Raw genomic sequence first — 17997 nt, forward strand, 5'->3', positions numbered from 1 at the left:
CAAGAGGTCATGCTGATTTTGATGGGAGATATTTGCTTTAGATTTATTCTCATTTTAAAACGTGAAGATTCAAGAGCTGAACAATGTCATCTACTGGACGTGAAACAATGGCCAGTCATTTATTCATTGATAAGGTTTTTCTGTTGTAGCTAGCTGCAATGTTGTTGTATCAGTGCAGACTTGAATGTTTGCTTTTCAAAGGCAAGGCTGTCCTTTCCATACAGTGATGACTCATACTCGCCTCCTCCATTCAGCTTGACATCAAAGCATGTGCAAGCATCCACACTCCACTTGGCTCGTAGCCCGCACTGCTTACCGGACAGACACTGGGGATATGGGTTGTCACAGGACAGAGCAGGACAGTAGGTCTGACTGGGACACAGGAGAGGCTCTTATAATCCCTAACTTTAGTTACGGCTTCATTCTAATGTCTGAGGGGATTCTGCTTAGATGCTGGCATAATGGAAACCATGTATATTATGAGGACGTTCTAGCATTCTGATTTGACAAAAAATAAGCAGACTTCCAGACGTAAAGAGGGAAAGACCCATTTGATCCTATCATCCTGCTCTGACGAATTCATTCTGGTTGGCGTTGCATGCAGTGTGTTTCACTAGGCTGCTACAGTACTGGTCATACCCACCCAGGGGAGGGCTTTGAGATGGTGATAGGCTAACCACCCTCTGTGCTAATGCACAAACCCTTTGAATCATACGCAGCGATTGCAAAGGTCACTCCTCTAATAGCATGTTCACGCGCTGGCAAACAATAACTTGTTCGTATGAAAGTCAGAGCTGAACAAAACGCCACAGACATTGTGCATTAGGCATCACTTTGCTTTGGGGAGTGCATGCAGGACATGACATGGTAACTTTAGCAACACTCTCAGGGTGGTCTGATGAAGGGGCTGATTTGGGTTTATGTGATAAGGGGTTGTCTGTCGACATTTGACACTCAACACTTACCCCTGCCCAAGAGAAGGTCATGAGCTGGGCACATCTGGGGTTTCTGCTAGGCCTGCCCACGCTCCCACTGCACTGTGGTCTCCTATCAATGGGCCGGTGTGTGGTTACAGACAGTATTTCACTGTAGACAGCCAAGGATTTGACTGCATGGTTCTATGATGTTTTGAATTGCTCTTGCCCCTCTTTTGTCAGCTTCGTAACTCATGATGACTCTTGCCTTTATTTTACTATCTCTGTTCAATGAAGTTGAGGAGCATTCCCCGCGCTTTGAACACAGTGCAGTTTTTGGTATGCATACTTCCTGTTAGCAAGAGGCTGCTCTATAGGATAATGTGCATTAACTGTAGTCCTGCATGTGATCTGCTTACTGTCACTAGTTTAGGTGTTTATGACTGACCTGTATTTTGCCTGGTAGGAACTTTAAGACGTCAACTCCCTTTTCTCTGTAAGGAATGAAACCCACGTTTTTAAAGTCCAATATCTCATCCTACCTCGTGTGTGTGTGTGTGTGTGTGTGTGTGTGTGTGTGTGTGTGTGTGTGTGTGTGTGTGTGTGTGTGTGTGTGTATTTAGACAAGTATACCGATTCTTCTCCTTCTCTCACTTTCTTTCTTTCCTTCTGTTACTTTCTCTTTTGTCTCTCTCTCCCTCTTTCTCCCTCTTTCTTTCTCTCTAACTCGCTCTCTGTCGCCAGGCAAAAGTCCGAGAGCTGGAGGAGAAATGTCGGACACAGAGTGAGCAGTTCAACCTCCTGTCCAAAGAGCTGGAGAAGTTCCGGCTACAGACTGGAAAGTTTGATATCCTTGGCAGTGGCACCGATCCCTTAACAGCGGGTGAAACCCCCGGATCTCCCAACAAATCCCTCTCCCAGCTCCTCAACGGGCTGGCTGCCCCCACAGTGAAAGGTTAGAGGAATCCCAGAAGAACGTTGTTTCAGCTTGCCTGTGTACTGTACGTCATAGACCACAGCCCGTAGACGACAATATAACCGTGGTTTCAGTTATCTGTGAGCTGTATGTGAGAGGTTTGAACAGTCGAATCAGACAGTGGGAACAGTAGAGCAAAACAACTCCAGAGTGCATTTTAAATAAACAACCCAGTAGTATGAAGATGGAAAGAGAAACGTGCAGCTGCTACTGAAAATGGGAGATCTGGAAGGCAACGCTTGTGACGTACATGGATGAACATCGAGCAAGTAATGAAATAATCAATCATGATACTGTGTGACATAGCCTTTACCACAGCTTGGCAAATGCTCGTTGTTAACTTAAATAAGTAAATACATGCCAATAATACTGACCTTTTACGTTGGGCCGGTGCCTGGGATCTGACTCTCCTGATTACATAAGGATCTGTATTTTAGACCATGTTTTTTTAGAACACTAATGCAATTATGATTCTGTGGTTTCTTGCAATGTTATACGGTGTCATGTATTACATGTGTAGGTATCTTATCAAATGAAGTATGGATGATGAATGGCGATGATGACAAATTACCATCACATGATGAAAAGGAGAACTAATAGTGATATATAGCACTCCATTTTGGACATTACTATTACTACTCACAGATAGAAGTATGATTTTAGTAGGCGCGGTCATGTGTCAGATCGGAGCTGTTCCTTTGTTTTGCCCCCCAGGCAATGAGAGTCCGCTGAGCAGATCTGTGATCTCTGAGTTCATCCGACCGCTCCAGATCAGTGGGGACAAGCCAGAGCTCCTGTCTGTAAAGCCAACATTCCTCACCCGCAGCAGCAGCCAAGCTGAGAGCTCCCAGCGGGCCCTCCTCACCGAGGTGGGCCCTACTAGGTCCCCTACTAACAGCGTCCATCTGCATGTCCCTCCCTCCGCTCATTCGAACTCAAACTAACCACTCATTCAGTGTCATTCCATGTTAAGCCTCTGACATGAAATATGCTGTTATTGAAATAGGAGAGTGTGTGGATGGCCCTGCTTGAATGGGCCTAATGGGGATGGACCTAAATAGTTTGCTTGCTCTTTCAAACGACCCCTCTGAAGATGGTAAATAATGTATTACACTAATGTTACAGAATTACAGCATCTATTGCATGTTTGCAAAATTGCTTCCTGTTATGAAAGTGTAAGCTGAAGTCCCACTCCGGTCGAGAGGGAGGACTGAGGAAGCAGAGAGGCAGGACTGAGGAAGCAGTGAGGCAGGACTGAGGAAGCAGTGAGGCAGGACTGAGGAAGCAGTGAGGCAGGACTGAGGAAGCAGTGAGGCAGGACTGAGGAAGCAGTGAGGCAGGACTGAGGAAGCAGTGAGGCAGGACTGAGGAAGCAGTGAGGCAGGACTGAGGAAGCAGTGAGGCAGGACTGAGGAAGCAGTGAGGAAGCAGTGAGGCTGAGGAAGCAGTGAGGAAGCAGGACTGAGGAAGCAGTGAGGCAGGACTGAGGAAGCAGTGAGGCTGGACTGAGGAAGCAGTGAGGCTGGACTGAGGAAGCAGTGAGGCAGGACTGAGGAAGCAGTGAGGCAGGACTGAGGAAACAGTGAGGCAGGACTGAGGAAACAGTGAGGCAGAGAGGATGGGGTGTGAAATGGCCGATCTGTTGACTTTTACTCTCCTCTGCTGGGGGACTGGCAGGTTTACACAGTGTTTAAATGAGAAGATTATAGTCTCAGCTATCATGAAAGGCCAAATCAGTCTCACTGATTTCCACAATAGAGAGCATAACATGTATTTAAATTGCATAAGGAAAACCTAGGGTCATACTAAGAAAATAATATGATAAGTGAGAAAATAAATCTTATTATATTTGGCTGTTACATCTCTCAAGGTTTGCTCTCTCACCAGATGGACAAAGAACTAAGCTCAACGACTAGGACCAAGAAGAGGTTCACAGGCAAGGTCCGTCTGTGCGTCGCCCGGTACAGGTGAGAGGAGGGAGCTGCTTTGAGATGCCCTACACTACAGTGTCATATAAAAATGCATCCCTGCTCAGCCCATTTCAACAGTGTGTCCCACTGAGGTTTGAACTCAGCTCTTAATAATGATGCCGTGCTCTGCTCTCACCAAAGAAAATGAACTGGCAGCAGAACAAATTGGAATCCCCCAGAACAAAGGCAAATACATGAATGAAACCCAGTGCTGTCCACCCACGCTGCTTCTCTCTTTTAGTATGTTGGAAAATGTTATATTTTGCATTTGTTTTTTTAATGCAGCTTTCAGTAATTCCCCTTTCACAGAGTCACATACAGGTACTGCAGGGTTTGTGGCAAAAATTAAGACTGTGCTTGGATTTGAACCTGAATTCATCATCTAGCTTGAGATAATTCGCCTGAGATATTTCCACTTGTGTTGGGTTCAGAGGAGCAACACAGTGAGTTCATCAGTTTGACTCTATTGCACTCTGCTCTTTATTTCCCCTAGTTATAACCCCTGTGATGGGCCCAATGAGCATCCTGAGGCAGAGCTCCCCCTGGTGGCAGGGAAGTACCTCTACGTGTACGGCACCATGGATGATGACGGCTTCTATGAAGGTCTGACATCTCACTGTATTTTACCCTCTCTTGGTTAGAAACCGATCCACATGATTTAAAAATAATAATAATAATTTCAGAACAGAAGGATGTTGCTAAGAGACGGCATGGATTATGGTATGTATTTACTGTAAGGGCATTAGATGAGATGAGGATTAGGCAGTTGTGGATCAATCAGTGCTAATATGGCTTTTACGATTGTTATCTCCTCTTCACTGTACTGTGAGTGTTGTTGTCAATAATACTTACTGCTCTTCACAGTGAGTGTTGTTGTCAATACTACTTACTGCTCTGTTTCTCTCTGTTCCTCAGGAGAGCTGCTGGATGGACAGCAGGGCCTCGTCCCTTCCAACTTTGTGGACTTTGTTAAGGATGAGGAGATGCCCTCTGCTCAGCACAGGGATGGGGCCAAAGAGTCAGGCTACCTCAGTAGTAACCACAGCAGCCTGGGCTCCACAGGGCTGGGCAGCATGTGCCTGAGCAGCATCAGCAGCCTGCTGTCTGACAGTAAGCTGGACCTGGAGACCAGCCTGGAGAGAAACCTGGAGAGAAACCTGGGGAGCAACCTCAGTTCCACTTTGGGTTCCACTCACTGTTCCACTCTTGGCAGCCACATGGGTTCCACTCACGGTTCCACTCTGGGCAGCCACATGGGTTCCACTCTGGGCAGCCACATGGGTTCCACTCTGGGCAGCCACATGAGTTCCACCCACGGTTCCACTCTGGGTTCCACTCACTGTTCCACTCTGGGTTCCACTCACGGTTCCACTCTAGGCAACCACATGGGTTCCACTCTGGGTTCCACTCACTGTTCCACTCTGGGTTCCACTCACGGTTCCACTCTAGGCAACCACATGGGTTCCACTCTGGGTTCCAGTCACGGTTCCAGTCACGGTTCCACTGGCCTGGGTTCCAGTCTGAGCAGCACTCTGACTAGCCTGGGCAGCAGCAGCCTGGGCATGGACTTTCTGGGCTCCATGGGTTCCTGCAGTAACGGGACAGGGACCCTGGATGTCAGCATTGACGAGATTGGTGAAAACATCGTGCCTTACCCTCGCCGCATCAATCTGATCAAACAGCTGGCCAAGAGTGTGATCGTGTGCTGGGACCCACCGGTGGTGCCACCCGGCTGGGGCTCCATCAGTGGCTACAACGTCCTGGTGGACAAGGAGGTGAGGATGAGCGTGCCTTTTGGAGGCAGGACAAAGTCGCTCGTTGAAAAGCTGAACCTGGCCACCAACACGTACCGCATCTCGGTGCAGAGCATCACGGAGCAAGGCCTGTCTGACGAGCTACGCTGCACTCTGCTGGTGGGGAGGGACGTGGTGGTGGCTCCTTACTACCTGAGGGTGGACAGCATCACACAGACCTCTGCTGAGCTTTCCTGGCAGCCTAGCAACAGCAACTACAGCCACACCATCTTCCTGAACGACGCTGAGTATGACATGGTGAAGGCAGGGGCCTACAAGTACCAGTTCTTCCAACTGAAGCCCATGACCGTTTACAAGGTGAAGGCCGTGGCGCGGACACACCAGATGCCTTGGCAGCTGCCCTTGGAGCACAGGGACAAGAGGGAGATCTCTGTGGAGTTCTGCACCCAGCCTGCAGGTCAGCCCTCCTACTACCTCTCCCCCATCATTAAAACCCAAACCTAGTCATCAGGTGACATTTTGCATAATTGTAAGGATTGCTTGGTGTAATGGATAGGTGTGTTGATGGATCGGTCTGCTTTCAGAGGTGTACTCAGCATAACTGGCCTGGTTGTTTGTCTCTTCATGTGGTGTTGAGGAGGCTGTGCAAGTGTAGCTAGTTCCTGCTTCTTCTGCTGCCTTTTGTATATCCAGCCTGAGTTCTCCTGCTCTCAAAACCATTTCTGTCCGGAAAGCATCTGGCAATTTAGGGTAAACACAGCAATCTATTTACTGTAGTTTTGACAAGCTTTGAGGCCATTATATTTACAGCCTTGTACCTGACAGACATCAAAAGGCTCACTTTCATTTTTCTGTCACTTTTTTGGGATTGCCCTCAAGGATTTGTATGCGCTGGCTTTGAGAATGATGAGATGCACATGCTAAAGATGGAGGGAGAAACAAAGTGTGATGTATAGACGTCCAGGAAGCGTTTGCCGCAGGAGGCTGCATATCATCAGTGGACTAGAGAGAAAACCGATTCGGGAGGGAAACTCTAGATGCCTAATCGGTGTAAATAGTGTGTTCTGTAGCTCTATGGGATTGGTCCCCTGAGACCACCCTCTTGCTGAGAGAGAGAAGGACTCTTCCTGCTAGGCTTTCAATTTATAAGAGAATCACTTTACAATCACCTAAGAAGAACACTACCAATGAGTCTGAGTGTGTCTAAAATACTGATCAACTGAAGAACAAGCTTGCTAAGTCCAACTGTACATTTTTGCAATCCTGAAATGAATTGAGCTGACTTATTGTACTGTCTAGCCGTGCTGAGTGTGTTGTAGGTTGGTTATTAGGAAGAGGAGGATAAGGTGTGAGGGAGGGGACAGGACAGGAGGGACAGCTGTACTAGGAGCTGTGTGTGTGTGTGTGTGTGTGTGTGTGTGTGTGTGTGTGTGTGTGTGTGTGTGTGTGTGTGTGTGTGTGTGTGTGTGTGTGTGTGTGTGTGAAGACAGCTGCAGCATGGGAGGGGGGCTTATTGCCTGTGAACACAGTGGGCCTTCACCTCACAATGTGATGGTGGTGCTTGATAAGATAAAGACAGCATTTGAGAGGCTTTCAATTACTGGGGATTGATCTTGTTCCTGAGGATAAGGTCACCAGTTACATGATCCACTTTGTGCTCTCTGCCGCGACATAAGGTACTACAGTCCTCTTTCCGTGGATGGATTTGATGCCATCGTCCCACCTTTGTCTTTATGTTCAGCCATTTCCATTGCAATACTGGAGGTTGGAACATGTTGGAATCAATAATAATGTCTGTCCACAGTGTGACTGGGCGTGAGCTCATCACATGGTCCGTTAAACTCATTGAACTCAGAGAGTCACCTGGAGCAGACTGTCTCAGCATCAGCCTCTAACACTAGTGTCTAGGAGGTTGGTTCTACACATGGAGTTGTTCTCTTCAAAAGTACTCTGTGTGTTGACTTTTGTTACGCTGTGGTATTTGAGTATAATGCATGTTGAGGTCTAACCAGGACCACTGCTTAACCAGAGATGGTTAGAAATAAGTGGGTGTATCATGCAATCTAAATGTCATACAAGGGTTATTCATCTTAGTTGTTTTTCTCTGCATGAATGTACGTAGATGGATGGGCTACACTGACAGGATGTAAATGCACATTTGAGCTCTCACCGACACTCATGATTTATAATAGTCACAGTTTAATGACTAGAATAGCTGAACGCTCAGAATGTCTACTGCTGAGTCCTCTTCAGAAAGGGGTGTACAAGGTAGGTATATATCTTATGACACTCATCTAGTGGAGAGATGTGATTTAGGATGTATTGACACACATTATCAGACTGTGCTCTTCACTGCTCTGCTCTTCACTGCTCTGCACTTCACTGCTCTGCACTTCACTGCTCTGCCCTTTACTGCTCTGCCCTTTACTGCTCTGCACTTCACTGCTCTGCACTTCACTGCTCTGCACTTCACTGCTCTGCCCTTTACTGCTCTGCCCTTTACTGCTCTGCTCTGCTCTGCCCTTTACTGCTCTGCCCTTTACTGCTCTCCTCTGCCCTTTACTGCTCTGCTCTGCCCTTTACTGCTCTGCCCTTTACTGCTCTGCCCTTTACTGCTCTGCTCTGCCCTTTACTGCTCTGCCCTTTACTGCTCTGCTCTGCCCTTTACTGCTCTGCCCTTTACTGCTCTGCACTTCACTGCTCTTCACTGCTCTGCACTTCACTGCTCTTCACTGCTCTGCACTTCACTGCTCTTCACTGCTCTGCTCTGCCTTTCACTGCTCTGCTCTTCACTGCTCTGCTCTGCCTTTCACTGCTCTGCTTTTCACTGCTCTGCTCTTCACTGCTCTGATCTTCACTGCTCTGCCTTTCACTTCACTGCTCTGCTCTGCATTGCTCTGCCCTTCACTGCTCTGCTCTGCTCTTCACTGCTCTGCTCTTCACTGCTCTGCCTTTCACTTCACTGCTTTGCTCTTCACTGCTCTGCCTTTTACTTCACTGCTCTGCTCTTCACTGCTCTGCCTTTCACTTCACTGCTCTGCGCTTCATTGCTCTGCCCTTCACTGCTCTGCTCTTCACTGCTCGGCCTTTCACTGCTCTGCTCTTCACTGCTCTGCTTTTCACTGCTCTGCCTTTCACTTCACTGCTTTGCTCTTCACTGCTCTGCCTTTTACTTCACTGCTCTGCTCTTCACTGCTCTGCCTTTCACTTCACTGCTCTGCTCTTCATTGCTCTGCCCTTCACTGCTCTGCTCTTCACTGCTCTGCTTTTCACTGCTCTGCCTTTCACTGCTCTGCCTTTCACTGCTCTGCTCTTCACTGCTCTGCCCTTTACTGCTCTGCCCTTTACTGCTCTGCCCTTTACTGCTCTGCCCTTTACTGCTCTGCCCTTTACTGCTCTGCCCTTCACTGCTCTGCCCTTCACTGCTCTGCCCTTCACTGCTCTGCCCTTTACTGCTCTGCCCTTTACTGCTCTGCTCTGCCCTTTACTGCTCTGCCCTTTACTGCTCTGCTCTGCCCTTTACTGCTCTGCTCTGCTCTGCCCTTTACTGCTCTGCCCTGCTCTGCCCTTTACTGCTCTGCTCTGCCCTTTACTGCTCTGCCCTTTACTGCTCTGCTCTGCCCTTTACTGCTCTGCCCTTTACTGCTCTGCCCTTCACTGCTCTGCCCTTTACTGCTCTGCAATTCACTGCTCTTCACTGCTCTGCACTTCACTGCTCTGCACTTCACTGCTCTTCACTGCTCTGCCTTTCACTGCTCTGCTCTTCACTGCTCTGCTCTGCCTTTCACTGCTCTGCTCTTCACTGCTCTGCTCTTCACTGCTCTGCTCTTCACTGCTCTGCTCTGCTCTTCACTGCTCTGCCTTTCACTTCACTGCTTTGCTCTTCACTGCTCTGCCTTTCACTTCACTGCTCTGCCTTTCACTTCATTGCTCTGCTCTTCATTGCTCTGCTCTGCTCTTCACTGCTCTGCTCTTCACTGCTCTGCACTTCACTGCTCTGCTCTGCTCTTCACTGCACTTCACTGCTCTGCTCTGCTCTTCACTGCTCTGCTCTTCACTGCTCTGCCTTTCACTTCACTGCTTTGCTCTTCACTGCTCTGCCTTTCACTTCACTGCTCTGCTCTTCATTGCTCTGCCCTTCACTTCACTGCTCTGCCTTTCACTGCTCTGCTCCTCACTGCTCTGCTTTTCACTGCTCTGCCTTTCACTGCTCTGCTCCTCACTGCTCTGCTTTTCACTGCTCTGCCTTTCACTGCTCTGCTCTTCACTGCTCTGCTCTTCACTGCTCTGCCCTTTACTGCTCTGCTCTTCACTGCTCTGCTTTTCACTGCTCTACTATTCACAGCTCTGCTATTCATTGCTCTGCTCTTCACTGCTCTGCCCTTTACTGCTCTGCTCTTCACTGCTCTGCTCTTCACTGCTCTACTATTCACAGCTCTGCTATTCATTGCTCTGCTCTTCACTTCTCTGCTCTTCACTGCTCTACTATTCACAGCTCTGCTATTCATTGCTTTGCTCTTCACTGCTCTGCTTTTCACTGCTCTTCACTGCTCTGATTTTCACTGCTTCTCACTGCTCTGCACTTCACTGCACTACTGTGCACTTCACTGCTTTTCTCTGCCCTTCACTGCTCTGCCCTTCACTGCTCTGCCCTTCACTGCTCTGCCCTTTACGGCTCTGCTCTGCCCTTCAAGGCTCTGTTCTGCCCTTCACTGCTCTGCACTTCACTGCTCTACTGTGCACTTCACTGCTTTTCTCTGCCCTTCACTGCTCTGCCCTTCACTGCTCTGCCCTTCAAGGCTCTGCCCTTCACCGCTCTGCCCTTTACGGCTCTGCTCTGCCCTTCAAGGCTCTGTTCTGCCCTTCACTGCTCTGCACTTCACTGCTCTGCTCTGCCTTTCACTGCTCTGCACTTCACTGCTCTGCCCTTCTTTGCTCTGCCCTTCACTGCTCTGCACTTCACTGCTCTGCCCTTCTTTGCTCTGCCCTTCACTGCTCTGCACTTCACTGCTCTGCCCTTCTTTGCTCTGCCCTTCACTGCTCTGCACTTCACTGCTCTGCCCTTCTTTGCTCTGCCCTTCACTGCTCTGCACTTCACTGCTCTGCCCTTCACTGCTCTGCATTTCACTGCTCTGCTCTGCATTTCACTGCTCTACTATTCACTTCACTGCCCCTGCTCTGCCCTGCCCTTCACTGCTCTGCACTTCACTCCTCTGCTCTGGGATAGATGGTAATGAATGGGCAGCTGACTACATCTGCTGCCTCTGTAGGAGTGTGCGCATGTGTGTGCATGCCTGTGCGCACACGCATTTGTGTGTCAATGTCTGCGGGGCACTGTCAGCTCAGTACAGATGGGTCATGTTGGTTAGCACACAGCAGAGGTAGACGGACTGTGAAAACCAACTTGACTGCTCTGAGGAATAAACTATCAAAAGTATGTGGACATCCCTTCAAATAAGTGGATTCGGCTAATTCAGCCACACCCGTTGCTCACAGATTTATACAATCGAGCACACAGCCATGCAATCTCCATAGACAAATATTGACAGTAGAATGTCTGTACTGAAGCGCTCAGTGACTTTCAAAGTGACACCTTCCAACAAGTCAGTTCGTAAAATGTCTGCACAGCTAGAGCTACATCGGTCAACTGTGCTGTCAATTGTGCTGTTGTCAAGTGGAAACGTCTAGAAGCAACAACGGCTCAGCCGCGAAGTGGTAGACGACACAAGCTCACAGAGCGGGACTGCCGAGTGCTGAAGCTTGTGGCGCCTAAAAATCATCTTTCCTCGGTTGCAACTCTCACTACCGAGTTCCAAACTGCCTCTGGAAGCAATATCGACACAAGAACTGTTCGTCGGGAGCTTCATGAAATGGGTTTCCATGGCCGAGCAGCCACACAGAAGCCTAAGATCACAATGCGCCAATGCCAAGCGTCGGCTGGAATGGTGTAAAGCTCGTCGCCACTGGAGCAGTAGAAACTCGTTCTCTGGACTGATGAATCACGCGTCATCGTCTGGTAGTCCGACGGACAAATCTGGGTTTGGCGCATGCCAGGAGAACGCTACCTGTGTCAACTGTAAAGTTTGGTGGAGGAGGAATAATGGTCTGGGGCTGTTTTTCATGGTTCGGACTAGGCCTCTTAATTCCAGTGAAGGGATATCTTAACGCTACAGCATACAATGACATTCTAGACGATTCTGTGCTTTAAACTTTGTGGCAAAAATTTGGGAAAGGCCCCTTCCTGTGTCATTATGACAATGCCCCTGTGCACAAAGCGAGGTCCATAAAGAAATGGTTTGTTGAGATCAGTGTGGAAGAACTTGACTGGCCTGCACAGAGCCCTGACCTCAACCCCATTGAACACCTTTGGGATTAATTGAAACGCAGACTGTGAGCCTGGCCAAATTGCCCAACAGTCCCTGCAGCAATGTTCCAACATCTAGTGCAAAGCCTTCCCAGAAAAATGGAGGATGTTAAAGCAGCAAACAGAAATACAATGGTTCATTTGATCAGTCTAAAACTTTGCACACACACTGCTGCCGTCTAGTGGCCAAAATCTAAATTGCACCTTATCTGGAATAATACATTATGGCCTTTCTCTTGCATTTCAAAGATTATGGTCCAAAAGAAATACAAAAGAATGGTTGTTGTTTTTCTTTGTATTATTTCTTTGATCTTTTACCAGATCTACTGTGTTATATTCTCCTACATTCCTTTCACATTTCCACAAACTTCAACGTGTTTCCTTTCAAATAGTACCAAGAATATGCATATCCTTGCTTCAGGGCCTGAGCTACAGGCAGTTAGATTTGGGTATGTAATTTAAGGCGAAAATTGAAAAAAAGGGGCTTAAGAGGTTTTAATTGCTTTTTTAACTAACAACCCACACAGGTGTCGTTCCTAAGATGGCGCCAATAGATATGGCAGCTCTGCTTCTAGCTCCTAATCAACTTTGCAGTATTTCAGTTTTTGTGTTATTTCTGTATTGCCATATTACCTCCCAAGATAATTCTCTTTGGTTATAGTCACAGTCATGTATATTCCCCCTCAAGCCGATACCACAACGACCCTCAAAGAACTACCCTGGACTTTATGCAAACTGGAAACCACATATCCTGGAAACCACACGTCCTGAGGCCACATTTATTGTAGCCGGGGATTTAAACAAAGCAAATTTGAGGAAAACGCTACCAAAGTTCTACTAACACATTTTACTGTAGTACTCGGTCTGGGAAAACATTGGACCACTGCTACTCAACCTTTCGAAATGCCTACCCCTCCTCCGCCCTCCCTTCGGCAAATCTGATCAGGACTCCATTTTTCTTCTCCCTTCCTATAGGCAGAAACTCAAACAGAAAGTACCTGTGCTCAGGTCTATTCAACGGTGGTCTGACGAATCGGAATCCATGCTTCAAAATTGTTTTGGTCGTGCGGACTGGGAAATGTTCTGGGTAGCCTCTGAGAATAACATTGACGAATACACTGACACGGTGACTGAGTTCATCAGAAAGTGTATAGAGGATGTTGTACCCACTGTGTCTATTAAAACCTACCCAAACGAGAAACCATGGATAAATGGCATCATTCACGCAAAACTGAAAGCACAAACCACTGCATTTAACCATGGCAAGGTGACTGGGAATATAGCTGAATACAAACTGTGTATTTATTCCCTCCATAAGGCAATCAAACAGTTAAAACGCCAGTACAGTGACAAAGTGGAGTCGCAAATCAAAGGCTCAGACACGAGAGGTATGTGGCAGGGTCACAGACGGACTAGAAAGGGAAAACCAGCCACGTCGTGGACACCGACATCTTGCTTCCAGACAAGCTAAACACCTTCTTTGCCTGCTTTGAGGATGACACAGTGCCACCGATGCGACCCACTACCAAGGACTGTGGGCTCTCCTTCTCCGTGGCTGACGTGAGTAAGACATTTAAGCATGTTAACCCTCACAAGGCTGCTGGCCCAGACTGCATCCCTAGCCGCGTTCTCAGAGCATGTACAAACCAGCTGGCTGGAGTGTTTATGGACATATTCAATCTCTCCCTATCTCAGTCTGCTGTCCCCACTTGCTTCAAGATGTCCACCATTGTTCCTGTACCCAAGAAAGCAAAGGTAACTTAATTAAATGTCTATCGCCCCGTAGCACTCTCTTCTTTCAGCATGAAGAGCTTTGAGAGGCTAATTAAGGATCATATCACTTTGACCTTACCTGACACCCTAGACCCACTTCAATTTGCTTACCGCCCTAATAGATCTACAGACGATGCAATCGCCATTGCACTGCACCCTGCTCTATCCATAGGGCGGCGCACAATTGGCCCAGCGTCGTCTGGGTTTGGCCGGGGTAGGCCGTCATTGTAAATAAGAATTTGTTCTTAACTGACATGCCTAGTTAAATAAAGGTATCCCATCTGGACAAGAATGCTGTTCATTGACTATAGCTCAGCATTCAACACCTTAGTTCCCTCCAAGCTCATCATTAAGCTCGGGGCCCTGGGTCTGAACCTTGCCCTGTGCAACTGGGTTCTGGACTTCCTGACAGGCCGTCCGCAGGTGGTGAAGGTAGGAAACAATACCTCCACTTCGGTGATCCTCAACACTGGGACCCCACAAGGGTGTGTTCTCAGCTCCGTACTGTACTCCCTGTTCACCCATGACTGCTTGGCCAGACACGCCTCTAATTCAATAATCAAGATTGCAGAAGACACAACAGTAGTAGGCCTGATTACCAACAATGACGAGACACCCTACGGGGAGGAGGTGAGAGCCCTGGGAGAGTGGAGGCAGGAAATTAACCTCTCACTCAACGTCAACAAAACAAAGGAGCTGATCATAGACTTCAGGAAACAGCAGAGGTAGCACGCCCCTATGCACATCGACGGGACCGCAGTGGAGAAGGTGGAAAGCTTTAAGTTCCTCGGTGTACACATCACTGACGATCTGAAATGGTCCACCCACACAGACAGTGTGGTGAAGAAGGCGCAACAGCCCCTCTTCAACCTCAGGAGACTGAAGAAATTTGGCTTGGCCCCTAAAACCCACACAAACCTTTACAGATGCACAATTGAAAGCATCCTGTCGGGATTTTAGTCAATGCCACCCCGACATTGCTCAATCTAATATTTATATATTTCTTAATTCCATTCTTTTACTTATAGATTTGTGTGTATTGTTGTGAATTGTTAGATATTACTGCACAGTTGGAGCTAGAAACATAAGCATTTCGCTACACCCGTAACAACAACTGCTAAATATGTGTGCGTGACCAATAAAATGTGATTTTATTTGTGGAAGCACCTGCTTTAATTAAATATACAGTGCTTTGTATCCCTCATTTACTCGTGTTTCCATTATGTTGGCAATTACCTGTACATACAATACACATCTTATTGTTTCCTCATTTCCTCATTACACACTTTCGTTGCTTAAATAATCAAATTAAACATGAACTATTGAGTGCCTCTCAGGCATTGTATGGAATCAGGTCAAGACATTATTCTCCTTTAATGGAATATACTGACATATCAGCTGATATTGTATTGTTTTTGTAGTGTTATAATGCATCGTGCTAAATCCTTACATACCTGTGTTTCTGCTGTCCTCCCTAGGTCCTCCCTTCCCTCCCCAGGAGGTGCAGGTCCAGTTGGGCCAGAACCCTGGGGTGCTGCAGGTACGATGGAAGCCCCCCCTCCTCACCCCCACTGGAACCTCCAACGGAGCCAACGTGATTGGCTATGCCGTGTGCACAAAGGGACAAAAGGTGCGTTTGAATGATGTATTTTGCAGAACCTCATGTTCAACCCTGTGAAAGGGAGTGAATGTTGTAACCTCTAACCATCAATGCTGTGAGTTGTGTGTAACACTCTACCGCCATCTGGTGGACGAAACAGTGATGTTCAGTCTATGGTTTCTGCAGGGCTTTTGTCATGCAGTGATTTGCAAACAGATGTAACCAGGCTCCATTTTGCCTGAAATAATATATTATGTTTGTTACATAAGATATGTGTATTGAAGAGGTGTGTATGTGTGTGTGGTCCCTGTCCTGTGTGTGTCCAGATAGCGGAGGTGATGTACCCTACGGCAGACTATGTGACAGTGGAGCTGAACAGGATCCAGTGTCTGGAGGCCAGGGAGGTCATTGTCAGGACGTTATCAGCAGAAGGAGAGTCTCAGGACTCCCCCGTGGCCATCATACCGCACAGTATCCTGGGGCCTCCCCATCACTCACCCCACCATCGCCCCCCTGCACACCCCCATCCTTTGCCCCAGCACCCTCCGCCACACACACAAACACACCCGCCCTACCCCCAGACCTACCCCTTGTCACACCCCCAACCTCAGGTCCACCCTCAATCCCAGCCCTACACCTTGCCCCATGGTCAGCCGCTGCGCCACCCTCCCCCTCACCCCCACCCCCAACACCAGCCTTACCCCATGTCTAAGCCCAAACTAGTAAGTGCCAGAGAGTCAGAAACCAAAGAGCATGAGGTAGGCCTGCGGCCTGGCCCGCCCTGGGAACGCTCCCTCTCGCCCCTCCCTCCTCCCATGTGTGGACACACTCTGGAGCCGCCCCACTTCCAGGGGCGCCGTTCGCCCCCTCTCCTCAGAGGATCCTGCCCCAGCCTCAGGGAGCCCCCATCCCCAACACCATCGCCAAGGCCATGGCCAGGGAAGCTGCACAGAGAGTGTTCGCTGAGAGTAACCGGGTAAGCAGCCACAGAGCCACTATACATACAGTATAGTTAAGTAATAAGGCCCAAGGGGTTGTGGTATATAGCCAATATACAACGGATAAGGGCTGTTCTTAGGCACGACGCAACCCGCAGCAGTAAATTAGAGCAGCAAAAATACATGTTTTGTCATACCTGTGGTATACGGCTGTCAGCCAATCAGCATTCAGGGCTCGAACCACCAAGTTTATAATTCAGATTGACCTATGGCATGATGATGTACAGTCCAAACAGAGCTTGATTTGTGTGCCAAGTGCCTTCGAGACTCTCAACACCACATGGTACTACTGAGTCAACACTATAGAGAACTAACATCATTGTGATGGTGTGATGCATCTGCAGCAGAGAAGGCTGGTGGGAGGAGCTATATGAGGATGGGCTCATTGTAATGGCTGGAATGGAATAAATGGAATGTCGAACGTGGTTTCCATATGTTTGATGTGTTTGATACGTTCCATTTATCCCATTCCAGCCATTACAATGAGCCCGTCCTCCTATAGCACCTCAAACCAGCCTCCTCTGACCTGCAGCTATATGTAACGTTTTCTTGTCTCTGTTTCCCTGTGTCAGATTGAGAAGAGGAACATCTTCAGTGAGCGGAGCATAAACTCTGATGAGGAGGAGGATGGTTATGACTCTCCCCACACCAAGAGGAGAGGGGCCTCTGTGGACGAGTTCCTCAGAGGCTCTGAACTAGGGAGACATGTACGGGTAATACAAAACAACAACCCTGTCGCATGTTAAATACAGAATAACACACCCACTGGGCACAGACGTCAATTCAACGTGTATTCCACGTTGGTTCATTGTCATTTCATTGGAATGGTGTGGAAACAATGTTTATTCAACCAGTGTGTGCCTAGTGGGCAGTTTGTTTCTCTCCCAGCATCACTCTGGAGACGTTCCTCCTGGCAAAAATGCATTCTATTCTATTCTGTGTAGAGTTAAAGTGATGTGGGACAAAGAAAAATGAATAAAGACCTTCTAAGTTTTAAAATAAGGTGTTACTTTAACCTATAGCTCCATGTTAAAGCTGTCCCCCCCCCCTTCTCCCAGCACCACTACAGCCACAGTGAAGAGTACCAGACAGAGAGCAGCCGCGGCTCCGACCTGTCTGATATCATGGAGGAGGACGAGGATGACCTGTACTCTGAGATGCAGCTGGAGGAGGGCCGTCGACGCAGCATCAACTCTCACAACACTCTCAAGGTACAGCACACACACATACCCCATCTAGTGGGGGTCTGACCTGGAGAGGAGAGTACGGGGGGGGTGAAAGGGAGGGTCATCCCATCTACCGTGGCCCAGACTGCTCTGTCTCTCACTGTCAGGCTTTACATGCAGGCCCGCTGTGGGCTTTGCCTGCTGAGGTCTCCAGCCTTGTCTGAGCTGAACAGAACACTGCATCAGCTTTATCTTCCAAGTCTTAACTTACCCATGTGAATGGCTGTACTACACACCCAGCATGTACTGTATGAAGAGGTGAACACGATGTGCCTTGTCTTTCTGAGCTTGGTATTGATCGAAACATGGAATGTTGTTTTGTCTCAATGTGTATTGCATTTTAGTGTACAGTTTAAGAATGTCCACGTCATTATTGTTCATGAATACTCTGTTAATACTCTGTGTTTTAACAGAGTATGTCA

At 48.1% G+C, this 17997-nt stretch overlaps 1 protein-coding gene across 1 annotated transcript in view; it reads left to right on the forward strand.

Moving 5' to 3' along the window:
* Positions 1–17997, forward strand: part of LOC115139965 (RIMS-binding protein 2-like) — a 54471-nt gene that overhangs the window by 22102 nt on the left and 14372 nt on the right. Inside the window, 11 exon segments of the mRNA XM_065026616.1 lie at positions 1212–1253; positions 1659–1869; positions 2605–2759; positions 3778–3857; positions 4354–4463; positions 4776–6071; positions 15230–15381; positions 15678–16214; positions 16217–16327; positions 16922–17062; positions 17408–17560. Coding sequence (XP_064882688.1) covers positions 1212–1253; positions 1659–1869; positions 2605–2759; positions 3778–3857; positions 4354–4463; positions 4776–6071; positions 15230–15381; positions 15678–16214; positions 16217–16327; positions 16922–17062; positions 17408–17560 — 2988 coding nt within the window.

Source organism: Oncorhynchus nerka, linkage group LG13 (genome assembly GCF_034236695.1).
Source record: "Oncorhynchus nerka isolate Pitt River linkage group LG13, Oner_Uvic_2.0, whole genome shotgun sequence".
In the NCBI taxonomy this organism is placed as follows: domain Eukaryota; kingdom Metazoa; phylum Chordata; class Actinopteri; order Salmoniformes; family Salmonidae; genus Oncorhynchus; species Oncorhynchus nerka.